The 24018-nt window shown below is 38.6% G+C and overlaps 1 protein-coding gene across 1 annotated transcript in view; it reads right to left on the bottom strand.

Moving 5' to 3' along the window:
* Positions 1 to 221: 221 nt before the first annotated feature.
* Positions 222 to 24018, bottom strand: part of LOC126470843 (trithorax group protein osa-like) — a 113272-nt gene continuing 89475 nt past the window's right edge. Inside the window, 5 exon segments of the mRNA XM_050098859.1 lie at positions 222 to 3099; positions 9122 to 9262; positions 9498 to 9688; positions 15483 to 15666; positions 20232 to 20424. Of these exon segments, the coding sequence (XP_049954816.1) occupies positions 379 to 3099; positions 9122 to 9262; positions 9498 to 9688; positions 15483 to 15666; positions 20232 to 20424 (3430 nt within the window). The 3' untranslated portion in view covers positions 222 to 378.

Below are 24018 nucleotides of genomic sequence, written 5' to 3'. Positions count from 1 at the left end.
CATCTGGTAATTCTGAGTTACTGCCCCACTCGTGTTACTGCTGTAGCAACCGTTTCGCTGCAAGACTACGTAACTGTTTGGTATTTACTGTATCTATATTTCATGTATAGTTATATATATATATATATATATATATATATATATATATATATATATATATATATATATATTTTATTTATATCTATTAAATCTAATCAAAGACAGTCTGACTGTTTAAGGCATAAAAGAAAGGAATAAAGGACTGACGAACCGGAAACTCAGTCCTCATTACATTCAGACTCAAAAGTCATCTCTCACAATATGTTCCAGCAAAAATCACAAGAGAAGGAAACATCCATGCCAGTTTCACCACTTAGTTGTCTACAACTGCTGTGCATGCTACGAAGAGGGCCATGAGCACTGGAAAAGAACACTGGAGATTACAGCTGCCACTTGCTGATCGAGGATCTGGCTCATGACGAGGGATAACAGACGCTGTTCTTGCTGCAGGAAGAGCGGCCGGTTTTCAGGATGTCGTGCCAGATGAAGTAATGTACCAGCCGCACGCCTCAGCATATCCAGACTGGTTCCCATAGCATCTGGATTGTCTCTAAGTGCACCGATACCGTGCTGATAGGCTACCCCTAATGCAGTAGCTTCCGCCTGCTCGATGAATGCTACTAGCAAGGACACACACGGGCTCTGCAGTGCAACAGTACGTGCCACACCACTGTCCGCAGCGGCCAGGTAGTGCAGCATATTCACTGCAAACTCTCGTAGCACTTGCTCTTCTGACCGGCACAGAAGTCGTGTCAGCACAGCACACAGACGTTCCAAACGGGAGTAGGGTGGCGTAGCTACAACCAGATCTACATTAGAGTCCGTTACGCACAATTTGCACAGAGCTTCCAGTGCGAGGCGCTGGGGTGACAACGAGCCTGAAGATCCGGGAAATGGGTCCTGACCATGAGCAGCTGGACAAACTGCCCAGTGAAGAAGTCCATCAATTACGGGCTGCGACACTTCCTCAGGATGTTGACCGAGGTCCATATGACCGGCAATATTAGCCGCTGTCACCAACACATTTTCGCGCACATGGTGCAAGAAGTCCCACCACCATTCCGCCTCACCTTGTAAACTGCTACAAGAATCTGCAAAGTCAGCATCTTCTTCCCGGTCATAATTGCGCTGTTTCTATGCACGAGGAGGATGTTCGTGGTGTAAGAGTAAAAGCTTCCCCAACAAACCAAGGAATGTAACATTTTTGGCAAACTCTGCTTCATTGCCCGGGACAAATGTCAGATTCCTCAAAATATTTGAAAGACAAACACAACGCCTTGCCTTTGCATCCTGTGTATCAGTAACAAGGTAAAGGCTCGCTTCATCTCTCGCGTAACATTCGTCTTCATAATCTGACATACGTCTTCTTTTCAACGTTCCCGCAGGATCCCTTATTTGTATGCCGCCCCTGTTTTCTCCCTTTATCTCTGGTCTCACATCTGTTACTTTTGACTTTTCTTCAACTTCGTCACCATAGTCATCTTCCATTTTTATGTCTTTTCCTTCATGTTCAGAACCTTCGAGGAACACATCTTGTTCCATTTCTGTTTCCGTTTCTCTGTGTTCTTTTACAGTTTCGTCACAACTGTTGTTGCCATTACTACTTTCATTGCTTTCTAAACATTCGCAATTATTAAGGCTAGTTCCTTCAACAGCGTTTCCAGCACTTTCATTACCTTCACTGTTTTCTTCACTGGCAATAATTTCACTTTCAACACCTTCTTTGATCTTATAATCGCAACTGGATTCATTCGGTGTTGTGCTGTTACAGTTATCACCTTTGCTTATGTTGAATATACTACTCTCATTGCTATTAGAACTATTGTCATTGTTTGTATGTTCTGTTTTTATGTTACTGCTGCTAAAATTATTTGTGTCACTAGTTTCTGATACAGCATTATCACTCTTTGTTTCAATATCCTTTGGTACATTTGGAGAATGCGGCAACTCCCTTTCATTATTACTACTGCTCTCACTTTTGACACAGTTTGCTTCCTTTTTCACTTCCACAGCTTCTTTAGGAGGCTCCAAGGGGTCTACGCAGTGTTCAGGCAGCAATGAATTTTCTTCCGTATTTTCCGTTTTTATCCACGAAAACACATCACTCAAAATAGTTTTAGTCCGTTTCACTTCATCACTATCCTGCACATCAACGAAGGAGCTGTCTTTACTCAAATGTTCCTCATTAAGTATCACATTAGATGCACTGCTCGAACTATCAATAACACCGTTGTCATCACTACATTCCACTTTTAGCACTATAGGAGGAGTTACACTCAAGTTTTCAATGGGATACGATTCTTCTTCACTTACTTTTGTCCGACAATCTTCTTCCTCTTCGGCACCTACAGTTTTACTGTCATCGAGCAGTCTCGCAAATGGAACATTACCGAACTCTCCTTGGAAACATGACACAATGTACTTCGTCGAACTGATGTCTGAAGAGGTCAACTGCCACGGGTCTTGAACCACATCATCATTTTCTGCCAAGTCACCTTCAATGTCCCAGCTCTTCCGATTATCCACAACAAAAATCTCATTATCTCTGTTCACAATTCGAACTACCTCACCCTTTCTAGTCACAAGAGTATAATTTGGTGTCGATTTCATTAATGTGATGTGATCTGCAGGATCAACTGGCACTCTAACTTGCCCTAGGTCCACTTCCGGTGTTTCCACCTTTGGTGCCTGGAACCACTTCTTCCCAGAATCTGGAAGAGGCGAGTCAAACATGTCACCTAAACTGCGTCTGAAATGCTCCAACAGCACATCAAGGAGTCCTGGCATGTGGGCTAGTCCAAAATATGCAACTGTGGTATCATCAAACAAAAGGATGTTGAGAATATCCAGAGCCCAAGCCCTCTCTGCCAGTAGGCCAGAGCGCAGACTCATCATAAGCCTCCATGCTTCTACAGGTGCTACATCCCCTCGTGTCATTCGCTTGCGTTTATACAAAACAGGCAATATTGCTTCCACACTTTCTGGAGGGAAAACGATCTCTCGCTTTGGGGCACTCTGTTGTTGGTAGACCTGCGCATTATTCATCCCAGGCGGCTGCGCCTGAAATAAGACACCAGTAGAAAATAAATATAGGTACAAAACATGGTCAGCAAAACTGACAAAACTTAACACATGTAATTTTTTCTACTTCAATTTGGATTTTTTTTTTTAATAAGTTTTACTTTATACTATGAAATGGGCTATGGGAGAAAATCAAATTCAAAAACTTTAAACATGTGCAAAATTTATAATCACGAGGATTATCATGCTTTGTTGAAGAACAGACTTAATACTTAAAAAATTGCAAGCCTTTGAGTAAGTGGCCCATGCATTGAGAATTAAAGAAATTGGTACATTAAGAGTAATGCAAGATCATCTACCTGTATGAAATACTCAGGAGGAGAGAAAATGCCTCTACAGAAACTAATAAAACCCCTATCTTGTTGTCATCTAAAGTCTACATAACTTACTGCACAATCATTAAGCAAGTTGAAAAGGGATGAGGCAAAAAAAATTAAACACTGTAACAAATACTGTATTATAATAGCCTCCAAGTTACCTTGCAAAATTTATTAGTCATGCTTCTCTGTGGAATGAAGTGATTCATGTTTTGGGAATGATTGGCAACTTGTTACTTTGTTTTACCCAGTCATTACTAAATAACAGCTAGAGGCAAGCTGTTCTGCTGGTATGGTGGCACTGTGGCATCTCTGCACGAAGTACAAGTAACTTGCATATAGCAGTCCAGTTTCAACATTAAAAAGGATATGGCAAGTATATGTAACGTCAGCCATTATGTACAAGTGGCAACCTACGGTACTTTAATACAGTGTAATGGGTTAGAACGATATGCCATAATGAGTCATAACAGTACAACATGCTGTATACTCCACCAAAAAAATATGAGAGCTGACTTAGGATGAAGTGAGCAAAATGAATATACGCAATATAACTTTTAAAAAGTGCATAAAAAGCATTCATGATTCAAAGTCTGCACAAGAAAGGGAAACAGACAAAGGAGAAGAAATATTCTGACTGTAATGCTGGGGAAGGGGCAGGGGAGGGGGGCTTGTTCCTTATAAATGTCTCGGTAAGTGGTGTGGTCATGTGGAGCTGCTACAAGGATAACAGAAAATGAAGAGACACACAACTTTTGAAATCTATATAACTACAGCATTAAGTTATTTCACAGACTATTTGCATAGTGGAGGGTAAGTTATGAACTTCTGACTACTGATCTTACTAGTGGTTAGCCAGGTTCTTATTTTTATGGCATGTATCATATTTTGTGGGGATGTACAGTCTAGGCAGGTATCTGAAAATTCTGACAGTCTCCAATGGTTCTGCCTGATAAACAATAAAGCCTCTCCAATTATACTTGTATAATGTGTACCGAAACAGTTGGTGACAGGTTCTTATTTTTATGGCATGTATCATATTTTGTGGGGATGTACAGTCTAGGCAGGTATCTGAAAATTCTGACAGTCTCCAATGGTTCTGCCTGATAAACAATAAAGCCTCTCCAATTATACTTGTATAATGTGTACCGAAACAGTTGGTGACTGCAATTGTTTCATAAAGTCATGTAGTTCACTGAATTTCCATTTTCTTTAATGTTACCAACACAATCATTCCACGTAACTACTTTTGGTGCCTGTTGATGGTATTCTCATTCAACATTCAGCAATCTATAGATGAACTCTTTTCATTCAGAGTCTGTAGTGAAGCTTCAACACCACAATGCCAGTAGGGATTCAATAACTCCACCAATAATTTTTTTAATATTCGCGACTCGAAAGAGTTATTCTTCCACAAGCCGAGTTCACTATTTCTCATTATCATTCTCCACCTATCAGACCACAAAATTTATTAGTTTAGTGTGGTACATAGTAAGGTTGGGGTAAAGCGATATGAAGTAGGAAGAAGTAAGTTGTGTAATGCAATATATTATCCAATAGGAAAATTCTGTTATTTTTGTAGGTAGCATACATGATGGGTGCAAATCTATTTTCATCTTTAATATGAACATTGTAGATGGCTTTTAACAAAGATTGAGAAGCTGCAGAACATAAGCATTCAAAGTGGAGCACAAGCGTGCAAGATTTTTTAAAACGACAATTCTTAGCTGAAGATGATAATTTATGTCCTTTATTCTTTTAATTCATTCTTTTCTACAATGAGAACTAATAAATAAATTGGACTTTGCACTACTATTAACTGAACCAAACCACTGTCACTTCTGTTCCACATTAAGGATGGCTATAATTGGATCAGAGCCACATTTTTGTAAATTAATGTGCTCATATTTAAGAGAGAGAATGGAAAAGAATTAACTGTGTATACCTGAATAAAAACTGAACATGAACAAACTCAATGAATATCAAAAAATATCCTCGAAGGACTGGGTTTGGTGGCACCACTGTATAGTATGTGCATATACAGAGGGGTGGTTGTGTTATTGCTTTATTTGTCACAGTCATTAGTGATCAGATGGCAGTCTGAATGCCTGTCTGTGCACCCTCCGTTTTGACTCTGCAGGCAGTAACTATGCCAAGTTTGCCATAATCATTTTAGGGTACAACCACGCCCTACTGATGAGTCAGCACTCCTGTTGAACAGATTCAGCCATTTGAATGGTGTCACATTGGGGTCCTGGGGGAAGCGGCGGACGTATTAACGGATCGCTGCACATGTTGGACACAATATATCAGTGGCGTGTTGCTGCTTTCAACAAAGGTTTGTGGAACATTCCCATACCTGTATACCAGGCTCTGGACATCCTCACAGTACAGATGTACGACGAGATAGGTGCACGGTGCGAGCATTGGTGTCTGATCGATTATCATCCAGGGCCAAAATCTGTGCATATGTTGCACCTGTTGTGTCATCATGGAGCACTGGGAATCGTCTGCTTGCAGCAGGGATAAGATCACATGTGCCTCTGTCCAGACTATTACTGATACCACAACACTGTCAAGCATCACTAGTGATGGATGTACACACCTGTATGGTGTAGACCTGGTGAGCTGCCTACTCCAGAGTGTATTTGCCCTGAACACGCTGGTCACATCCCAGGTCTCATTGCGGGAGGGGGGGAGGGGGGGGGGGGGAGCAGTCATGGTCATATTTGGTGTTTCTGCAGGTTAAAGTAAGCAAAGCAAACAGTGCCCGTTGCCTTACACAGGCTATTATCCCCACACTACTGCCATTTCTTCATAGAAAGGGATGTGCTTTTTCAATGGGATAATGCACATCCTCATACAGCTGCTGCAACACAAGCTCTTTGTGGTGTACAGAAACTGCCCTGGCCAGCAAGATCAACTGATCTCTCGGCTACTGAACATGTACGGGACATGATGAAGTGGGAACTTACTTGTTCTCTGGGGGTCTGCAAGAACCACGACCAAATTACTATAAAAGGCACAAGATGCTTGGGACAATCTATCACAGGATGCCATTTGACACCTTTATGATAGTTTGCATGTGAGAAAACACACCTGCATCACCACCAGAGGGGAATACACTGTGTATTGATGCGACTGGGCACTATTTACTGCGATGGGAGTTTCGTTTGATCTGAATGATGAACAACCTGTCACCTCAATGGTCAGTAAAACGACTGTCCTTGAGGCTGTTGCTTTTTTTTCAGCAGTGTATATAGTCCCATAAAAAAATACTCAATACCTACTGTCAACATGCATACTCATTTCTAACACAGCAAACTAAGTAGTGCCTTAATCAAGATGACCTTTTTTTTCCAGTTTCAACATTTTGTTGCCAAGGAAACAGTAACTTTATTAAGTTTCTTAAAGCATTTATTAATGATTCTGTCAGCAGTTGCTGTGTTTATATTAGGCAATTAGTTTCAAATGTTATAGGTTCTTTTTCATGCCTGGCCTACTGAGGCTGCACTGACAGTGCCTGAACAATAATAATAAACATCAAAGAGGCAATGCATGAGTCTGATTTTGACTTAGTAAAAGGCATGTGTGGATTGTAGCATTTTTTCTGGAAACATTTATACAGCTTATGTTGCCTCTTTGATGTTTATTATTAATATCAGGCACTGTCAGTGCAGCCTCAGTAGGCCAGACTTTAAAATGAACCTGTAAGGTTTGAAACTAGCCGCCTAACATAAATACTGCAACTGTTGACAGAATCATTAATAAACGCTTTAAGAAAATATGATTTGTTATTACTTTTCTTTAATTTTACTCATCTTAACTTGTTTCCTGATGGAACCAGAAAGTACGTGTGTGTGGAGTGGGAGATCAGGGCCTATTGTTTTAAATGAAATGTCAATAGTGATACAGATTCACAAACCTTATATGATCTTTGAAATCTCTGTATCTGCAGTTTACCTCATGGTCCTAGCAGCAGCCGAGTTGCTCTCTTACCTATAGCCATGTACATCTGATTGCAATCCCATTCAGTCACTCTGTGCTTCAGTCAAAAGCCAATACAGAATACCAACTGTACAAGCTGCTTTAATGGGGCAAAAATGAAGCAACTACATTTGAGCATCCTGACACTGCACTATTTGTTTCTTTCTCAAATTTTAAATGCCTCATTTACAACCTACTAAATGGCTCACTTATTAACCATGCAGCTTACTCATGGTTGAACTTAAGAAATCTTGGACTGCAGCTGAAGCACTATGCAGAATTATTCTCACACTTACACATCATAAGAACTAAAACTCTATGGCACTATCACACTATATAACATTGACCTGCTGTCTGACCGCTACTTCATCTGAAAAATTGCATATTACCTCCTTGAGCTGCTGGTAAAATTCCTTATCAACCAGTTTCAGTTGTCTGGTCATCAGCAGGTTCATCAAAATATTTATGGCATCATGTTAAGTGAAATTAAAAATCATTATCGTTAGACGATAAAACCACAAATTATTGACTGCTATCACAAGGTAATATAAGCTACATTGTAAGCTTATAAAAACTATGCTAAGTAGTGTATTTGTTCATGTTATAACTGTAATCCTCATTAATGCTGTGAACAGATTCATACTACATGCCAGATGTGCAGTACTAATCTGTTCAAAGTTTTAATGTTGGTTATGGTTATAACATGAATGAGCACACTACATAGCACAGTTTTTATAGACTGAGGATGTAATTTATATTATGGTGTAATAACAGTGAATATTCCACCGTTCTATCATCTGATGATGATTATTTTATATTTCACCTAATCTTAGGTTGTGAGTACTTTTATGAACCTGATGATGTGGGATGACAAACTAGCTGGGTAAATACAGAATTTTACCAGAACTTCAAGGTGGTAATATGACATTTTTCAAATACATTAGAGCTGTGGGACACCATCTTTTGAAAATCCACTCAATCAGCACTGTGCAGTAGTATTACGAAGACTCACAGGCAGCACATGACCTTGTCAGCTGCTAGTGTCAAGTTTCTGAATTAGAGCTACCACTATGCCATAACAAAGCTCCCCATTAGTGTTCACGAGGCTGAGGGCACCCTACTAAATATCTGTAACAGGTTTATTTATTGGTCATAACACAGTACAAACATGAAAGCTTTATGTGTTTGCCAGATATGCCTACCATAGAGACACACGCCCTCGACAGTGTGTTAATATTTGTTAAATGCTGACTTCAAATGCGTGCTTCGGAATCAATTTATGACTATTTATTAATAGAACAGACAAAACGAGCCATATGTGATGTAAGACCAAATGCACATACTCTTTATTATGGGCACTTCATTTAATGAAATAAAAGTACATCGACTTCACAATGTGCTGCAAAATCATTTCACGACATGACCCGAGTTTAACACAATGGTTTGGAACAGTGTCTAAAAAACACTGAATGTGTTTATTTTTCAATACGAAGCAAAGACTTTGACATACTGTAATGTACAAGCCTCTTAATTTTTTTTTATAACACAGGTTGTCCTCAAGTTGTTAGCACACGAAACGAAGGCTTCTCTAAATGTCTTTCAGTATCTCGACATGGTACAAAAAGCAACACCATAAGTAGACTCATGATGTGTGTAGAAAATTCAGAATGAGTGAGAAAAAATTAGAAGCAGCGAACCTTTGAACCCGGTAGTTGCTGCATCGAATACGGCTTTCCTTCCGGTCGGAATGGAGCACGTGGGCTAACCATCGGTGGCCTTAGGAGTGAGTTTTGATTAATACCAGGAGTCTGCATACTTGGAACCCACTGCTGCTGTGCCTTAAGGAAAAAAGAAAGAAAGAAGTAAATAAGACTCCGAATAAAATACTTGTGTTACTAAAATTATTTATAGTAACATCTCTGACAGTTTCACTAACAGCTTCAATCTCAAAAAGAGTAAGAAATACACAGTTCACACAAAAATTATGGTTACGGATGTCTTCAACCATAAACAACCAACCCTATATGGGCAAAAGTGACAGAGAACATCGTAATTCAAACTGTAACACAATACCTGTTGTGGAGGCTGATACGGTGACTGTCCACTAGCTTGGTAGCGGTGCTGGTCCCACTGGCTGTTAGCTGGCTGACCAGGCACAGGACCACCAGCTCGTTGAGCATTTTGGTTCCACTGTGGAGGCCCTTGTGGAACAGGTCCTTGTGGAGGGTACTGTGCCCGATACTGAGTGTTACCACTACTCCAGCCTACAATACAACAAATTCTCTATATTAATCACACCACATTTAAATCAATCTCATGAGATGCATTTATGTCTCATCAAATACTAGATCATCTCACTCTAATGTGAATCCCTCCAATAACTACATACAACCAAGAATATGAGAGTTTAACCTAAGAGGCTCATTATTAATCCTGCTGCAATGTATTTTGAATGGAACAACAAAGTGTCTGGATCTGAGGAAATTATAAAAACAGAATTGCATAACTTAGCTCTCTTAAATGTTCACTGTTAACTTTATTAATCTGAAACTGATTACGGGTTTAAATCTTTAGAAAGCCAACGCAAAGTTAAAAAATAAATAAATAAAAGTCTCCAAGACACTAATTTCTTTTATACATTCTTGCACTTCCAGTTAACATATTACTGTCCAACAAATCAAGTTTGACGAACCTACACAGATCAACATTTTTTCAGTTGCCAATTCATTCAGTCATCCCAAACACAAGAAAACATTTGTGTAACATTCCATAAAACACTAATTCTCATTTATAAGTACTGAAATGGAAAATTGTAAGTACATTTCATTGATACAATACATCTGAAAACACTTGCAAAACCACAATGAACCATGAGCTGTACAATTTATTTATATATTTTGTGTTCCGGAGAGCTGTGTTGTAGATATATCACAGGGTATTGAACATGTCAGTTTTACTGATGTGTTATGGTATTATAAAAGTAGTACTACTATTCATTTTTAATATCTAAAGCTCAGGTTCTAACACTAAAAAACAAATTTTGCAGTTAAATAAATATTACAGAAAATGTAAATATTACAGTACATATAGAATATAAAAATAAATACATTTACAACAATAAATAGACAGGATCATAAACACTCTATGGTCTAAAATGACACACACAACAGGAACTGACTTAAATTTCTTTAAACAGGAGCTCGTCTTGCCATCTGCCAAACCTAATTTGTGAAGAAAGGGCACTAAAAACCTAACAGCCACTGAAGTGCATCTCCTTCCAAACTAATGCCAAGTTTGCATGCCAAAAGTGGATATCGCCTTTTCTTGTAGATCATGATTACGATATGCTCTAGTAAGTTTGAAAAGGGGCTTTTCCCCCGAAATTACTCAGGCTGTAGATTTTGGGAGGCACCACAGACAAAACAGCACATGAAAAATCTGTGCTCAAGCTTAAGATGGGTTTGAACATTACAGTGCTTTAATAAATACAGAACTTTTAATGGTGGTAATGTCACCGACTTCCTACAATCTGTGAACTAACTCAACCAATCAGTTATTGGGCAGCTATAATTTAACCGGATACATTAAATGTATTCACAGTTGTGAATATGGACAACCATCAGCAGTATAACGGAATGACAACAGAGAAAATTTGTGTCGAACCAGGACTCGAACCAGATTTCCAGCTTATCGTGAGCAGTTGCCTTACCATTAAGCTATATAAGCACGACTCATGGCCAGACCCAAACTTCCACATGTTTCCAACCACGTGTCTACAACCTGCACTTGTACATTCATATGTATATTCTCTTACAGGGGAGACATTTTAGGCAAAAGTCACTTTGCCCGGTGTCAGTAGATAAATATTATATTTCAGTACCTGTGTTATTCAGAATTACAATGCACTGTTCCTTTGGACATGCATACATTGATAAGGTGACCACTTGTGGTAATCGGGAAATCCAGGTTCGAGTCCTGGTCTGGCACAAATTTTCACTGTTGTCACTCCGTTAAACAGCAATGGCTGTCCATATTTGCAGCTGCAAATACATTTAATGTATTTCATAACAGCTGTAGTCACCACAGTGTCTTTTCCTTCAGGCATGTATGAACATTTACCCAGTCAGTCACCTAGTCACATGCACAGACACCAATTTGCCTCCTTGGTTAAGGTATCAATCAGAGTTGTTGGTACAGAGGAACATACACAGAAAACAGCAAGTAGCAGGAAGCGGAATAGGACATTAGACACAGCAAAGGGTGTTGGACAAGCATGTGTAATGACTAGGGACTGGAAAATGTAGCACCTATTTTTGGCAAAATTCGTGTCCAGTTTCTTAGTTTGTAAATGACTAGACACACAAATTTAAAAGGTTGACACACTACATGAGTGCAAATAGACAAATTATTAGTTCTTTGAAATCAACTGTTAAAAAGAGTGCTGATTGGGGGCTTTTGACTGGCATGTTTGTTTTTGAAAACACTTCAACAACTTTTTCTACCGAAATGGCTTTTGTTTTCTTCATTTGGCTGTATTTATACTTTCAAAAAAGATTGTTCTGTTGCAAAGCACCAGCATTTTCTCACCAGTTAACTGAATTCCTCTCAGATTAAGGTGTTTCTGGACATTATTTGTCTTTTCTTGCCCAATCTGAAGATTAAAAAATCCGCAGACTATTAATTTCGACCTTCCGTGGGCATTCATAGCCCTACAACCCATGCTTGACAACACTACAGATAGAACTGACAAGACACTTAGCGTAAAGTAAATCAATCATACGTTAGCTTGGTTTTAACATTAGAAGAATTATTTCTGCACCATCAAAAAACATTAAAGACTGTTTTCCAATCACTATAGCACAGAGGGCATTATAGGCTATAGTCACAGACGGCAGCAAGTGTAAACAGACTAGAATCTTGAGCGCCACAGGGGAAGGAGCAGTGTGGGGAAACAAACCCAGCCTCCATTTCATTGGGCAGCAGCCTACAGCAGAACTGACACACTGTCACAGGGATTGCCGATCTCTTCTGGTGTTGTAAGAGTCATAATTGAAATCTGTGATGGAGCAGGATTAGTCGCTTCACTTATTTCAAAATAAGAAAAGAAAACAATGAGTAACACACAACACAAAGCATTCGGGGTAGCTACCACACAATTGCTTGTTGAAGTTGAAGAGTATTGTTAATGATACAGGCCGGAACTCTACCGGTACATTGCATTACGCGAGTGTGTGTTAAACAGACCACTCAATCATCCACAATTGGCATCACACCAGATCATTGAGTGTATTGATACATCCTTGCATTTGTACACTTTATTTTGCACATAGGTCCTTGTGCACATTATCTATCCAAATTGGGTTTTGTCATATGGTGTATAATGCCAGTGACTGCTTACATTTTCGATATTCTATGCAGAAAATACAGCCATTTCAAACTTTCGCTAACAAATAGCTCATCTGGATACAGTTCGCTATGAAATGGCGTCTATTAAGTAATTTCGCATTTTGAGGCAGATTTCACATTTATTTTGGATTTATCGGAAAATGTGAATTATTCCAGTCCCAAGTAATGACTCATTATTAAAGGTACCTATTTTCTGCAAAGTGCAAAATCACAAAATTTTACAAATTTTGTTCAAAATGAGTAACTGTTTATCTTTAAGAAAAATCACAAAATAAATGATGAAATTGTGTGGAATCAAATCATTTGAAGTTAATGGAGTAAATTCAATTAAAGTTATGGCAATGAAATACAAATATTGATGACACTCGATTCTACACTACTTCGATACATTGAATTCAGTATTGCTAACTAAACTTCCTGCACAGGGAAGTAAAGTAAAATTAATTTTATGTGATGCTGAAATAATAGCACTGATTATGTGTGTGTTTTAAACAATATGATAAATACAGTCTTTTCTGCTGTAGGAGATGGTATTTCTTGCTCCTACAGATGAGGTAGTGGTGAAATGTACCAAACATCAATTATACCTGCCTAGGCGAGAAGTTAGCCCAGAGTATTATCCCATATGACATCAATGAACAAGCAAAATATTTTAGCTTGCTGACTTCTACATTCACAAAGTTGGCAATTACTATTATGATGAAAGTAGCAAAACTTAAACATCTTAGCAGGTCTACAGTATGGTTTTTCCAGTTTATGTTTTCATCACATTCACACCAAACACTTTGCAATTTCCATCCCAGTTTATTATTTACTGTTGGTGTACTCAGTTAATAGAAGGGAGGATATTCTCAACAGTACAAGAGCGGGTTAAATGCATTTTTTGAAAGTTTACAGTAAGCCCATTTGTGCAAAACCATTCAGTAACTTTCACAGAAACATCATTTACCATTTTCTTTGTTGATGGTTCATTGCTTTCTTTGTTGATGGTTCATTGCTCAACTTCACAAAAATGCTTGTATTATCTGCAAACAGAATTAATTCTGCTTCCCAATGCAAATAAAATGGCACATCATTAACATGAAGCAAGAGCAGCAATGGACCAATGCTACTTCGGAATTCATTAAGCAAGCAAGAAATGGTCAATAGTTATTTACTTGGAATGTTTTTTAGAGCTCTGAGAAGCTGGATGTCAAGACATTTTGGGAAGGTTTCCTCTTAAATTCCATGCTTAACAATACACGAGCCCTTCAACAAATAGTTAATGGTGGCACAGGGACACACGAACACAAAACATATATCTGTATGGTTCTAAGCATAAGTCAGAGATGATGGATGCTCAGCTTTCTGCAAGGTATCTCGCGCCCATCCTTTTTGCCCTTCTATACAGAACCAGAAAAAATTATCACTGAGTACTGTAATTACCCGTGTTACTCAATTCTATTTACTTTCTATGCAGTTCCATATAATGTGGCAATAAACTGGTGTAACTGTAACGTATAGTATTTCATATTTCCAAAATTGGAAAATTAATCCCTTGATATATTGACTTTTCTTCACAAACTGTTCCAAAAATGTATTTTATTATTAATGAAAATAGCTTTTGAAGTAAGTGTGACTTACAAATTTTTGAGGATCACTGTTAATAAAATCCAGAATATACTTGTGCACTGGACTTTCACTGAAGTATCCTGAATCATAAAGTCATTTTGTAGTTTGTGTGTAGATATGGAATCAAATCATGTGTTTCACAGTGTGTCCCTTTGAATGGAAATATTGGTGGAGCTAGTCACAGTACAGTATAAGTATTTATCTCGTACCACTGGTGAGTACTTGTCAGTCATCTGTTCAACTTTTATCACTTTCAGTCTCCAACGAAATAACATCACATACTACTTCACTTTCTGGGGTGCTAAATTCAATGTCAAACTTAGGATCACTGTACAGCCATCCATTTTAAAGTACCCAAAGCTACAAACAGTAAAGGTGATATCCATTGGCAAACAACTGAACCAGAACACAATATCTAGGCTACAAATACGGGACTGGATGCCCCCTAGTGGCCGAACACTTAACTACCCATGCTGAAACGGATGTAAGCAAGGCTTTACTTTTTCAGAGGTCTGTTCTTAAGTTGCTGGAATACACTTGGGATTTTAAGGTTTTTGTCAGAATAATAAAAACTAACTCTGGCTTTATGTTAAAGTGTTAAATTTTTGAAATCAAGTATTGCCTCTCTATAGTTTCTCATTTGTAACTAATGAATTATTTTCATTACATACAACAAATAGAAGATGTTTGGGTTGAATCAATACAACTGACAAACTGTGGTTATCAAAAATTAAGTCTAATGTACATGGCACAAAAAAATCCCAGAAACAAATAATTCCTGGCTGTTACACCACAAAGTAAAGGGGAAAACAAAGATGATGATGATATGTCCACAATATCAAATTATGAAACTTTACTGTCACTTTAAAACATGAGGTATATCACATAAAATAGCTAAACAGAGGGAGAAAGTTCATATTGTCCTCATAAGCTGGGAAGAGACCCCTAACAGCACCAAGAACTATGTGACTTAGCTTGTTTTTCCTGTCCCCAATCTTTAAACTTTTAAGAACCCTCCAAATTACAGTGCTTACCACTTACCGTATATAGAAGGCCTTTGTTGACTATATGGTGGATAGGGAGACTGCTGTGGGTCTTTTGCAAAATCTGGATGCCTTCTAGGGGTCTGTGGAGCTGGAGGTGGCATTGATTTACTATGAGGGCTTCCAGGATACATCTGACCACCTGGGCCAGTTGCAGTAGCTGCTTGTTGACCAGAATATACCTGTTGGCAGTATTTACTTTCAATTGTAACTATTTTTCACAAACAAATATCAAATAACAACACAAACTGTAACAAAACTATAACTTCTGTTTCTTCATGAATAACATTAAAAAAAAAAAAAAGTGTTTATACATTACTGTTCACAAGCTCCTTGCTGTTAACTGCACTAATTATTCCTGGTAATGACCTGCAATTGTGCTGTACATTTTCACACTTTCCCCTTATTAGAAACAGTACATCAGAATCATAACATTTTTGTATCAGTGAGAATGTGATCTCATATCTACCTGAATAATAACTATGAGGAAGCTAAAAAGATATAAATGATCCCCAATTATACATAATGTACAGACAGTGTATGTATAAAATAAAAAATATTAAAATACACATTTGTTTATGACAACTTGAAATTTTCAAACTCTGTTAAGAATTAGGTAGGGGTGGGCTTTTAGCTTAAAACTTGTTGGCAGAAAAGTAACAAGTATGCTTTGTGTGTCCCAGAATGTGTTATAAATTCATATTGGGAAGAAATTCAAATTGGTGTTCAAGAAATCATAAAATTTATATGAAGTGTTGTTATCTGCAACAATTTCAAAGTAGGAATCACATGAATTCAAGTGATCAAATCTCAAGAACTTTGTTTTAGGATATTAAGACTGTTAATTTTTACATTTCAACTGAGGTTTTTGCACATAATGAAGCCTAACTAGATAATAATATTGTTGGTTTCAACTGAGAATACTGTATTATTAATGTCGAGGGTGGAAGTGTTGCAGGCATATTGTCCTCCTTAAGGCAGAGTACATTACACTGTTTATTCAAATAATGGAAAACCTAGGATGAGATGATAACAAATAAAGAGTTATGATAGATAGCTACTCACTACACAATGGTGGTGGTGAGTGGATGACAAGCACATTGAAAGAAGACTGCTACATACTATCAGTGAATGCCCAGAGGGGGCAGTGGCAGTGTGTGTGTGTGGCTGTGGGGGATGGGGAGGAGGAGAATTTGTTGCCTACATCTGACAAAGGGAATAGTTTGATAGCTGATATTACAAAGAGACTCAAAAAGTATGTTTCATAATATAATTGCAGTCTAAGTATATTTTCTTGAATGTTCCACTACACTTCAAAGTGACACAGATACACGATATTTTTCAACATCATCAGTTATCTGTAAATAATGATCAGAATGTTCTGTCTGTCAGTCAGTCAGTCCCTCGACAACAGATATCTGCTCCTCTGTTATGAAGCCATTTGAGCATTATTGTGTGAACATCCTCATCATCGGAAAATCTGTGACCGTTTCAAATCAGTTTGTCAATTGCTTGGACATTGTCATCTGTAGTAGATGCCACTGGTCATCGTACCCTATCAGCACCCTTCACACCCATGCGGCCTTGGTCACATTGTAAGCACCATTTTGCTATGGCTGGATGCAACACTGCATTTTGTCCATATACAACCAGAATTTCAAATTGCATTTGTGAGAAAATTAGAGTTTTATCCATAAGATTTTTACAGACTCAAGTACTAAGACTTTGCAGCTTTGGAGTATGTTTACAGTTTCCGTGACATTTCACTTCCACACTGTGATGCAGTTGTTATCCATACCCCAGTAGAACAGTGTCTGCAGGACATCTAGAACATGTACTCTCTTTTGACAATGTGCCATTCTTGTTGCCCAATAGTCTTAACATGGGACAACCAGTGTAACTTACTATTTCAAGTACCCTCGTATATAGTAGGCCTCTTTCAGTGTATGTCTCTGCACTTCAAAGCCTCCTCTATGTAGTGAATACTGACCTATCCCATTACATATTATTATTACACTGTTTATTGACAGTTTTAAAAATGCAGACTGATGGTAACATCAGGTATGTATGTAAAAGATTTCACATGGTGTTTCCTACATCAAGTGCAAATAGAAATTTGTGTCCAAAGTGATTGTTTTTGTATCGTATACTTCTATCATATCAAGTGACATATTCTGTGTAGTTTACTCATGAGGTAACATGCAAGTCAGATTACATCCTAAGAAGAACATTCTTTACCATGAAGTCCTAATAACTGTAAATGTAAACATTTTTGTTTCTCTCATCTATAAAAAGAACAAAACTAATGAACTTATGCCACAGTAGAGTTCCATCAGAATATCAACAGAACTACGGCAACTTTTGATTACCCAGAAATAACTGTGTAGAAGGAGCAAAACTAAAACAAGTTGTGAAATTCGATTTTTTTAAAAAAACCTATGATCTGTAGAAGGTTGACGTGTTTTCATGATTTTTACTGTATATACTAACTACCCTTAATTATTATTATGTACCAATGACGAGTACATTAAACAGTAAATTATCAACTGCAAATACACATTTTTTATAATAAAATTTCAACTATGTTGAGACACACTGTGTGGAAAGTTATCTGTTCAATGACAAGTACACACACTATTCTTCTTCATTCTTACAGTAAGTTTACCTGTAATGATAATGTAAATGTGTGACTTTCAAAGAGCTTACTACAGAGAAATTATTCTATTCAACATAATTAGAAAATTACCTTTCAATGGACAACAGAAATTTTCTGTTGACATGTTGTATTTAGTTCCATCTGCACATGGAGGGCAGTGAGGGGGGGTGAGGGGGGGGGGATGATAATACATTCCCAACTACTGTCTTATTTTCTCTCCAATTTTAAAATCTTCTGCCAACAGTCCATCCGACACTGCATTAGAAGCAACTTCAAGAAATGTAGATTTTTTTTTTATCTCCCCTCTGAGTTTTTAAAAATGTAGACCTCTCAGGCTGAGCACTAATTTAGCTTAAGTAGCTTCAATGTATCATTGACATTTATTTGTAAGAGTCTTGAATAAGTAATGGGTGTGCTCAGAGTTTTGGAATGCCACAGGCAAAGTCAGCATTTTGGTAGACATCATCACTGCTCCTCTACAACCTTCTTTTGATTTGCTCTCTTTGTACCATTCAACTCTGTTCCGTAAAATGTTAAAGAAACCTGCCAGTATTACCATTACATCTGAAAGGGGCTGGAAAATCTCAAATGAGTGAACTTCAAAGGGAAGCTAAAACTTCGAGAAAAGTGTATGCCATGTATCACTGATGTTTTGATAAGAAATGATTGAATATGCACTGAGTAATGTAACACTACATGAACTCTATTGATAAAAGGCCGTGCACAGTACTTCTATAACATAAATATATAATAATGTGTCTATGTACATACCAGCTGTACTATATTGTTATGCACTGTGCAGTATCTGTAGCATACCATACAAACAGGTGTGAACAGTATTGCATGATGTGGTATTGGTACAATCAGGCCCAAAACATACAATATTTATAATGACAAGAAAAACAAATTACAGAAGACGCACAGTTTGACACGTGCACCAAGTGATTACAGTCATGAAGATCCACCTTCCTCTTGGTTGAAATGTGAATTCACTTCATGATCTGTGCTTAGTCAGTGAAAACTTAATGAAGCACAATTAGATGCAATTTTAATATACAATACTGATTTGGCAATGAGGCACTCAAATACAAATTCAGTAGTTTGACACACAGGATATCAGTCTAAAGAATGTGACAAACGAGGGAGCAAATCATATCACAGAATTAAAGAATTTAAAAGAAAGGCCGCTAATAAAAACTGAAACTGTTAGTGTTACAATGCTGTCCTATGAAACCAGCCGAGGCTGTTATAAAACTGTAGCTACACATATTTTATAATGGGTTATACTCGTGTCTAAATTAACCAATCTTGAAACACTTATTAAGAAAATGTGGATGGAAATCTCGGAAGTCTCAAAATTAAAAGTTTTGGGCACCACGTACATCTAGACAAACATTGCAGTAAACCTTTTAGAGATCTGAAAAACTGTGGGCTGTTGAACTTGCGGTAAGACTGTTTGGAAGTTAAAAATTTTCAGTAACTGCAATACAGGCTGTAACAACATTTATAAGGCTTAAATAGAACTACTCAAGAAAGAATATACAATCCCTAAATTGTCTATGTCCTCAATGAGAAAGTTACAAGGCACAGTAACACAAATGGTACAATTATGTATGGATGAAAAGGGAAACCATATAATTTAGATATCTCACTCAACATAGAACATAATTACACATATACTTAAGAAATGGTATGACACACTCATGCATTTACAATTTCTGTGGCATAGCATTTGGAGCTGTAAAACCTTATGTGATGTAACAAAATATTTAATATTGCATTGCTTCCTACAGTTATAATCACTGACTAACATGACACAGTGATTAGTGTACCACAGGTACATTCATCCACCCAAATATTGGTTACACATGGTTGCCGTAAAAAGCTTACAGTAAATGGAGGGATGATTTACTTGAAAAGAAACATCCCACTCCATTTCCATATTTATCTTCTGTCATCTTCTTTACAGTTGTAGGTATTCAAAAATACATCGCATTGATCCAGAAAATGTAAATGAATATCAGCATTGTTATTTCTTTCACATTTTAATGAAGAAGTATGATTTACTTTTATACAAATGACTATAATTACCGGATCTTGACGATAATAGTCTTGCTGTGGTGGATACCCTGTGGGTTGCTGTTCTGGTGGTCCCGTAGGTGGAGCAGGATAGCCAGTACGTGAAGGATAGCCAGGTGGCTGGCTGGGCCCCCCGTACCGGTTGTGTCCAAAGGGATCTTGACCACCAGCCGACTGCTGCGTCCCACTACCTTGTCCATAACTCCTGAAAATAATAAAAGACTAATTGCAACACATTATTTTCCTAATTACAATGCCACCAACTGTTACCTCAATATAGATTCTCACATTTGCTCAATTTTAGACTACTGCCAGCCTATTCTCTGATAGAACAAATGTTCTTGCTAAGCCAAAGACAATATGCAATAGGCCCAAATGAAAATTTAATATTCTCTTGTTTTTACTTTCACACAAAGGTAGGTGTGTGTGTTTTTTTTTTTTCTTTTTTTTTTTTTTCTTTTTGGAGATTACGGGTGCTCAGTGTTGAGGCTATCAGTGCCCTTACATATTTTGAAAGAAACAAATATGATTAAAATGTCCAAAATTGTTGTCTCACAGTGTGAAGGAAACCTATAAAATGACACTCATTCACTCACTCCCATGCCACTCACATGGAACCACACAATCACCATGTCTCACAGGAATTAATACAATGGAGAAGGGTGAAAGGCACCATTCCTGGGATTAAAATAGAAGTAAAACCACAGAAGAACTAAAGGAAAGGCACAGGGAAAAGTGACTGGTCGACCACTTACAAAAACATGAGTGACCCAGTCATCCTGTTAACAGATTAGGAACATCATCCTAAAATTTTTGGAAACACATTGGAGATATCACAAAATCTTAAAACTCTCAAACACATTCCTTTCAATGTCACTTGAAACAAAGGGGACATCTGCTGCTGCCGCCCTCTGGTCTAAAAATAAAACATAATCTAGTAAAATGTGGTGCACAGTCATCTGTATGCTACAGGCAGCACACACTGGAGGATCCTCTTGGCAGAGCAAGAAGCCATGCATCAGAGGATTGGCCTATGTGAAGACAAGTAAGCAGGACTTCATCCCGTCTTTGTGGCCAAAGCTTATTACCAATCACTTCCACCCACCCAATCATCTTCCCATTGACACACTGTTGTGGATTTGCAAGACACACAACCCACTATGAGAGGATGCCGAAAGGCACACGTTTTAGCTCATGCAGGCTGGCATGAGGTCTGGAACAGGTCAAGGAAATGAGACTAACAAAAAACGAACGTAGCTGCTGGAATACTTAAATTTAATCCATAAATGGTGAACATCACTCTTGACAGTACATGTCTTACAGCATCAATAGTAACTGGTAATGGCGCTTTGCTAGGTTGTAGCAAATGACATAGCTGAAGGCTATGCTAACTATCGTCTCAGCAAATGAGAGCGTAATTTTTCAGTGAACCATCACTAGCAAAGTCGGCTGTACAACTGGGCAAGTGCTAGGGAGTCTCTCTAGACCTGCCGTGTGGCAGCGCTCGGTCTGCAATCACTGATAGTGGCGACACGCGGGTCCGACGTATACTAACGGACCGCGGCCGATTTAAAGGCTACCACCTAGCAAGTGTGGTGTCTGGCGGTGACACCACACACACAACTCTACTTAAACAGCAAGGTGATGGCATGCAGGGGGATAGCACACTGAAATAACTGAAGATCGCTCCATGCCTCCTTGACTGCTACATCCGCCCTTTTGGTCCCCTCAATACCCATGTGTCCTGGTACACAGCAGGACACCTCCTTCCCCACCCAGCCATTGTAATTGATGGAGGATGTCCTGGATATTTTGGCCTACTTTATCTGCTGGATACGAGCACTGTAGAGAGTCCAGAGCATTCAGAGAATCTGAACAAACAAGGAACTTAGCAAACTAAGCACACCTCATCTGCTCCAGTGCCCACAAGATCGTGTACAGTTCCGCATCAAAGACAGTAGAGTCTCAAGGCAGTTAAACCTTGAGGACACTATCAGGGAAAACAACAGAGCAAACAATGGGGCCCCTGTTTCAACCCATCCAGAAAGACAGCTGTAGAGCTGTGGCGCTCAGTTAAAATGGCAGAAAATATAGTATTTAAACATATGCAGGAGTGCAATCTCTCCTGTACTGCACTAATTCTAAAATTACCCTGGGACTATGCAATGATGACAGTGGCAGGTAGTTAAAATCCTGGATTTGAGGACTTACGTTTCCCATATTAAGTGACTCCAGCACACACTGCACGCAGATTGCAAATGGCACTGTTGCTCATAGACGATTAGAGAAAAGGTGTTCCAAAGGTGGACGAGCAACAGTATTGTATGCAAGTGAATTTGGAGTATGAGGCTGGTCCTGCAAGCACCTGTGGCCAGTCTAATCCCCTCAAGATGGATAGCATCAATGATATTCAGATAAGAAGGCCTCACTGAGCTGTACAATGTGCATCCACAGTCAAAGCGTGAACACACAAAAGCCCTATAAAACTAAACAGATGTGCCCTGTCTGCTCCCAAACACCTGTAGCTAATGCACTTTATGATATTGAGTGCTTTCTGGGTTCTGGGTTTCAGCTCTCTCAGGTGTGGTAACCATAACAGTTTGGAGTCAAAAATGAGGCCCAGAAACCTGACTGAGTCTTTCAAATGTAAAATGGTGTCTGCCATATGCAAGTCAGGTAAATTAAAAATACTATGATAATGACTAAAATGAAAACACATACACACTTTTCTGCAGAAACCTGAAAACCTCTCTGTGCAGACCACTCCTACAACTTAGAACTACTTAAACCTAACTAACCTAAGGACATCTCACACATCCATGCCCAACGCACGATTTGAACCTGCAACCGTAGCGGTCGCGTGGTTCCAGACTGAAGCACCTAGAACCATTTGGCCACAAGGGCCAGCTAGTTACATCTGACAGGGCACGACTGCAACACTGGAGGAGTAACAAATAAATAGCAAAATCATCCACAAATAAGGAGCACATACAGGACTCCTTACCATAGACATGATTCTGTTTAAAGTACAGCAAAGAGAGTAACACTTGAAACACTGTCCTTAGGAACACCATTATCCTGCACAAAATGATCCAACAGCATGTCACCAACTTGGGATGTAAAAAAAGCACTTAAGACAGTAAAGACTGCATGGAGATCTGGAGATGGCTACAAACGCCTCATTGATGGAGCTGCATGACAATACTTTCTCCAAGTAGTACCATACATCTTACTTATATCAAAGAAGATATCAAGTCAGTGATGTACTGTAAGTAAGCCTGCTGAATAGTCATCTCCAGTATGGCAAGGTTGTCAACAGTGGACTGAAATCTGGAATTCACACCAAGCGTGATTAAGGAATTACCTGGTCTCTAACAATCAGACCTGACGACAGTTAACCATTTGCTCCAGGGTCTTTCCTACACAGCTCATTAAGGCGACACTCTGATAACTACTGGTACATGTGTGGTCTTTTACTAGTTTGAGGAGAGGTAGCAGAATTGCTTCTCTCTAGGAGTTGGGAAAGTTTCCTGTCTGCCATATAAGATTGAAACATTCGAGAAGGATTTCCTTTGATGCTGCTGGCAAATGTCGAAGTATGCAGCACTAGATTTGGTTGTGACCGGGTTCAGTATCTTGAGTTTCAGGCAGTGCTAATTCCAGGTCCCACATGGCAAGAGGCCAGTTGAAAGCCTCAAAATTGTGGAATCTGGAGTCCATATTGTCCCTCTCTGCAGTCACACAGTAACGGTAGATCACTGGATCCCAGCTGGAATTGGTAGTAGTTGCTGTAAAATGC

This window comes from Schistocerca serialis, chromosome 3, assembly GCF_023864345.2.
Source record: "Schistocerca serialis cubense isolate TAMUIC-IGC-003099 chromosome 3, iqSchSeri2.2, whole genome shotgun sequence".
In the NCBI taxonomy this organism is placed as follows: Eukaryota; Metazoa; Arthropoda; class Insecta; order Orthoptera; family Acrididae; genus Schistocerca; species Schistocerca serialis.
Note: the sequence above shows the minus strand (reverse complement) of the source record. Positions and strands in the feature narration are given on the sequence as shown.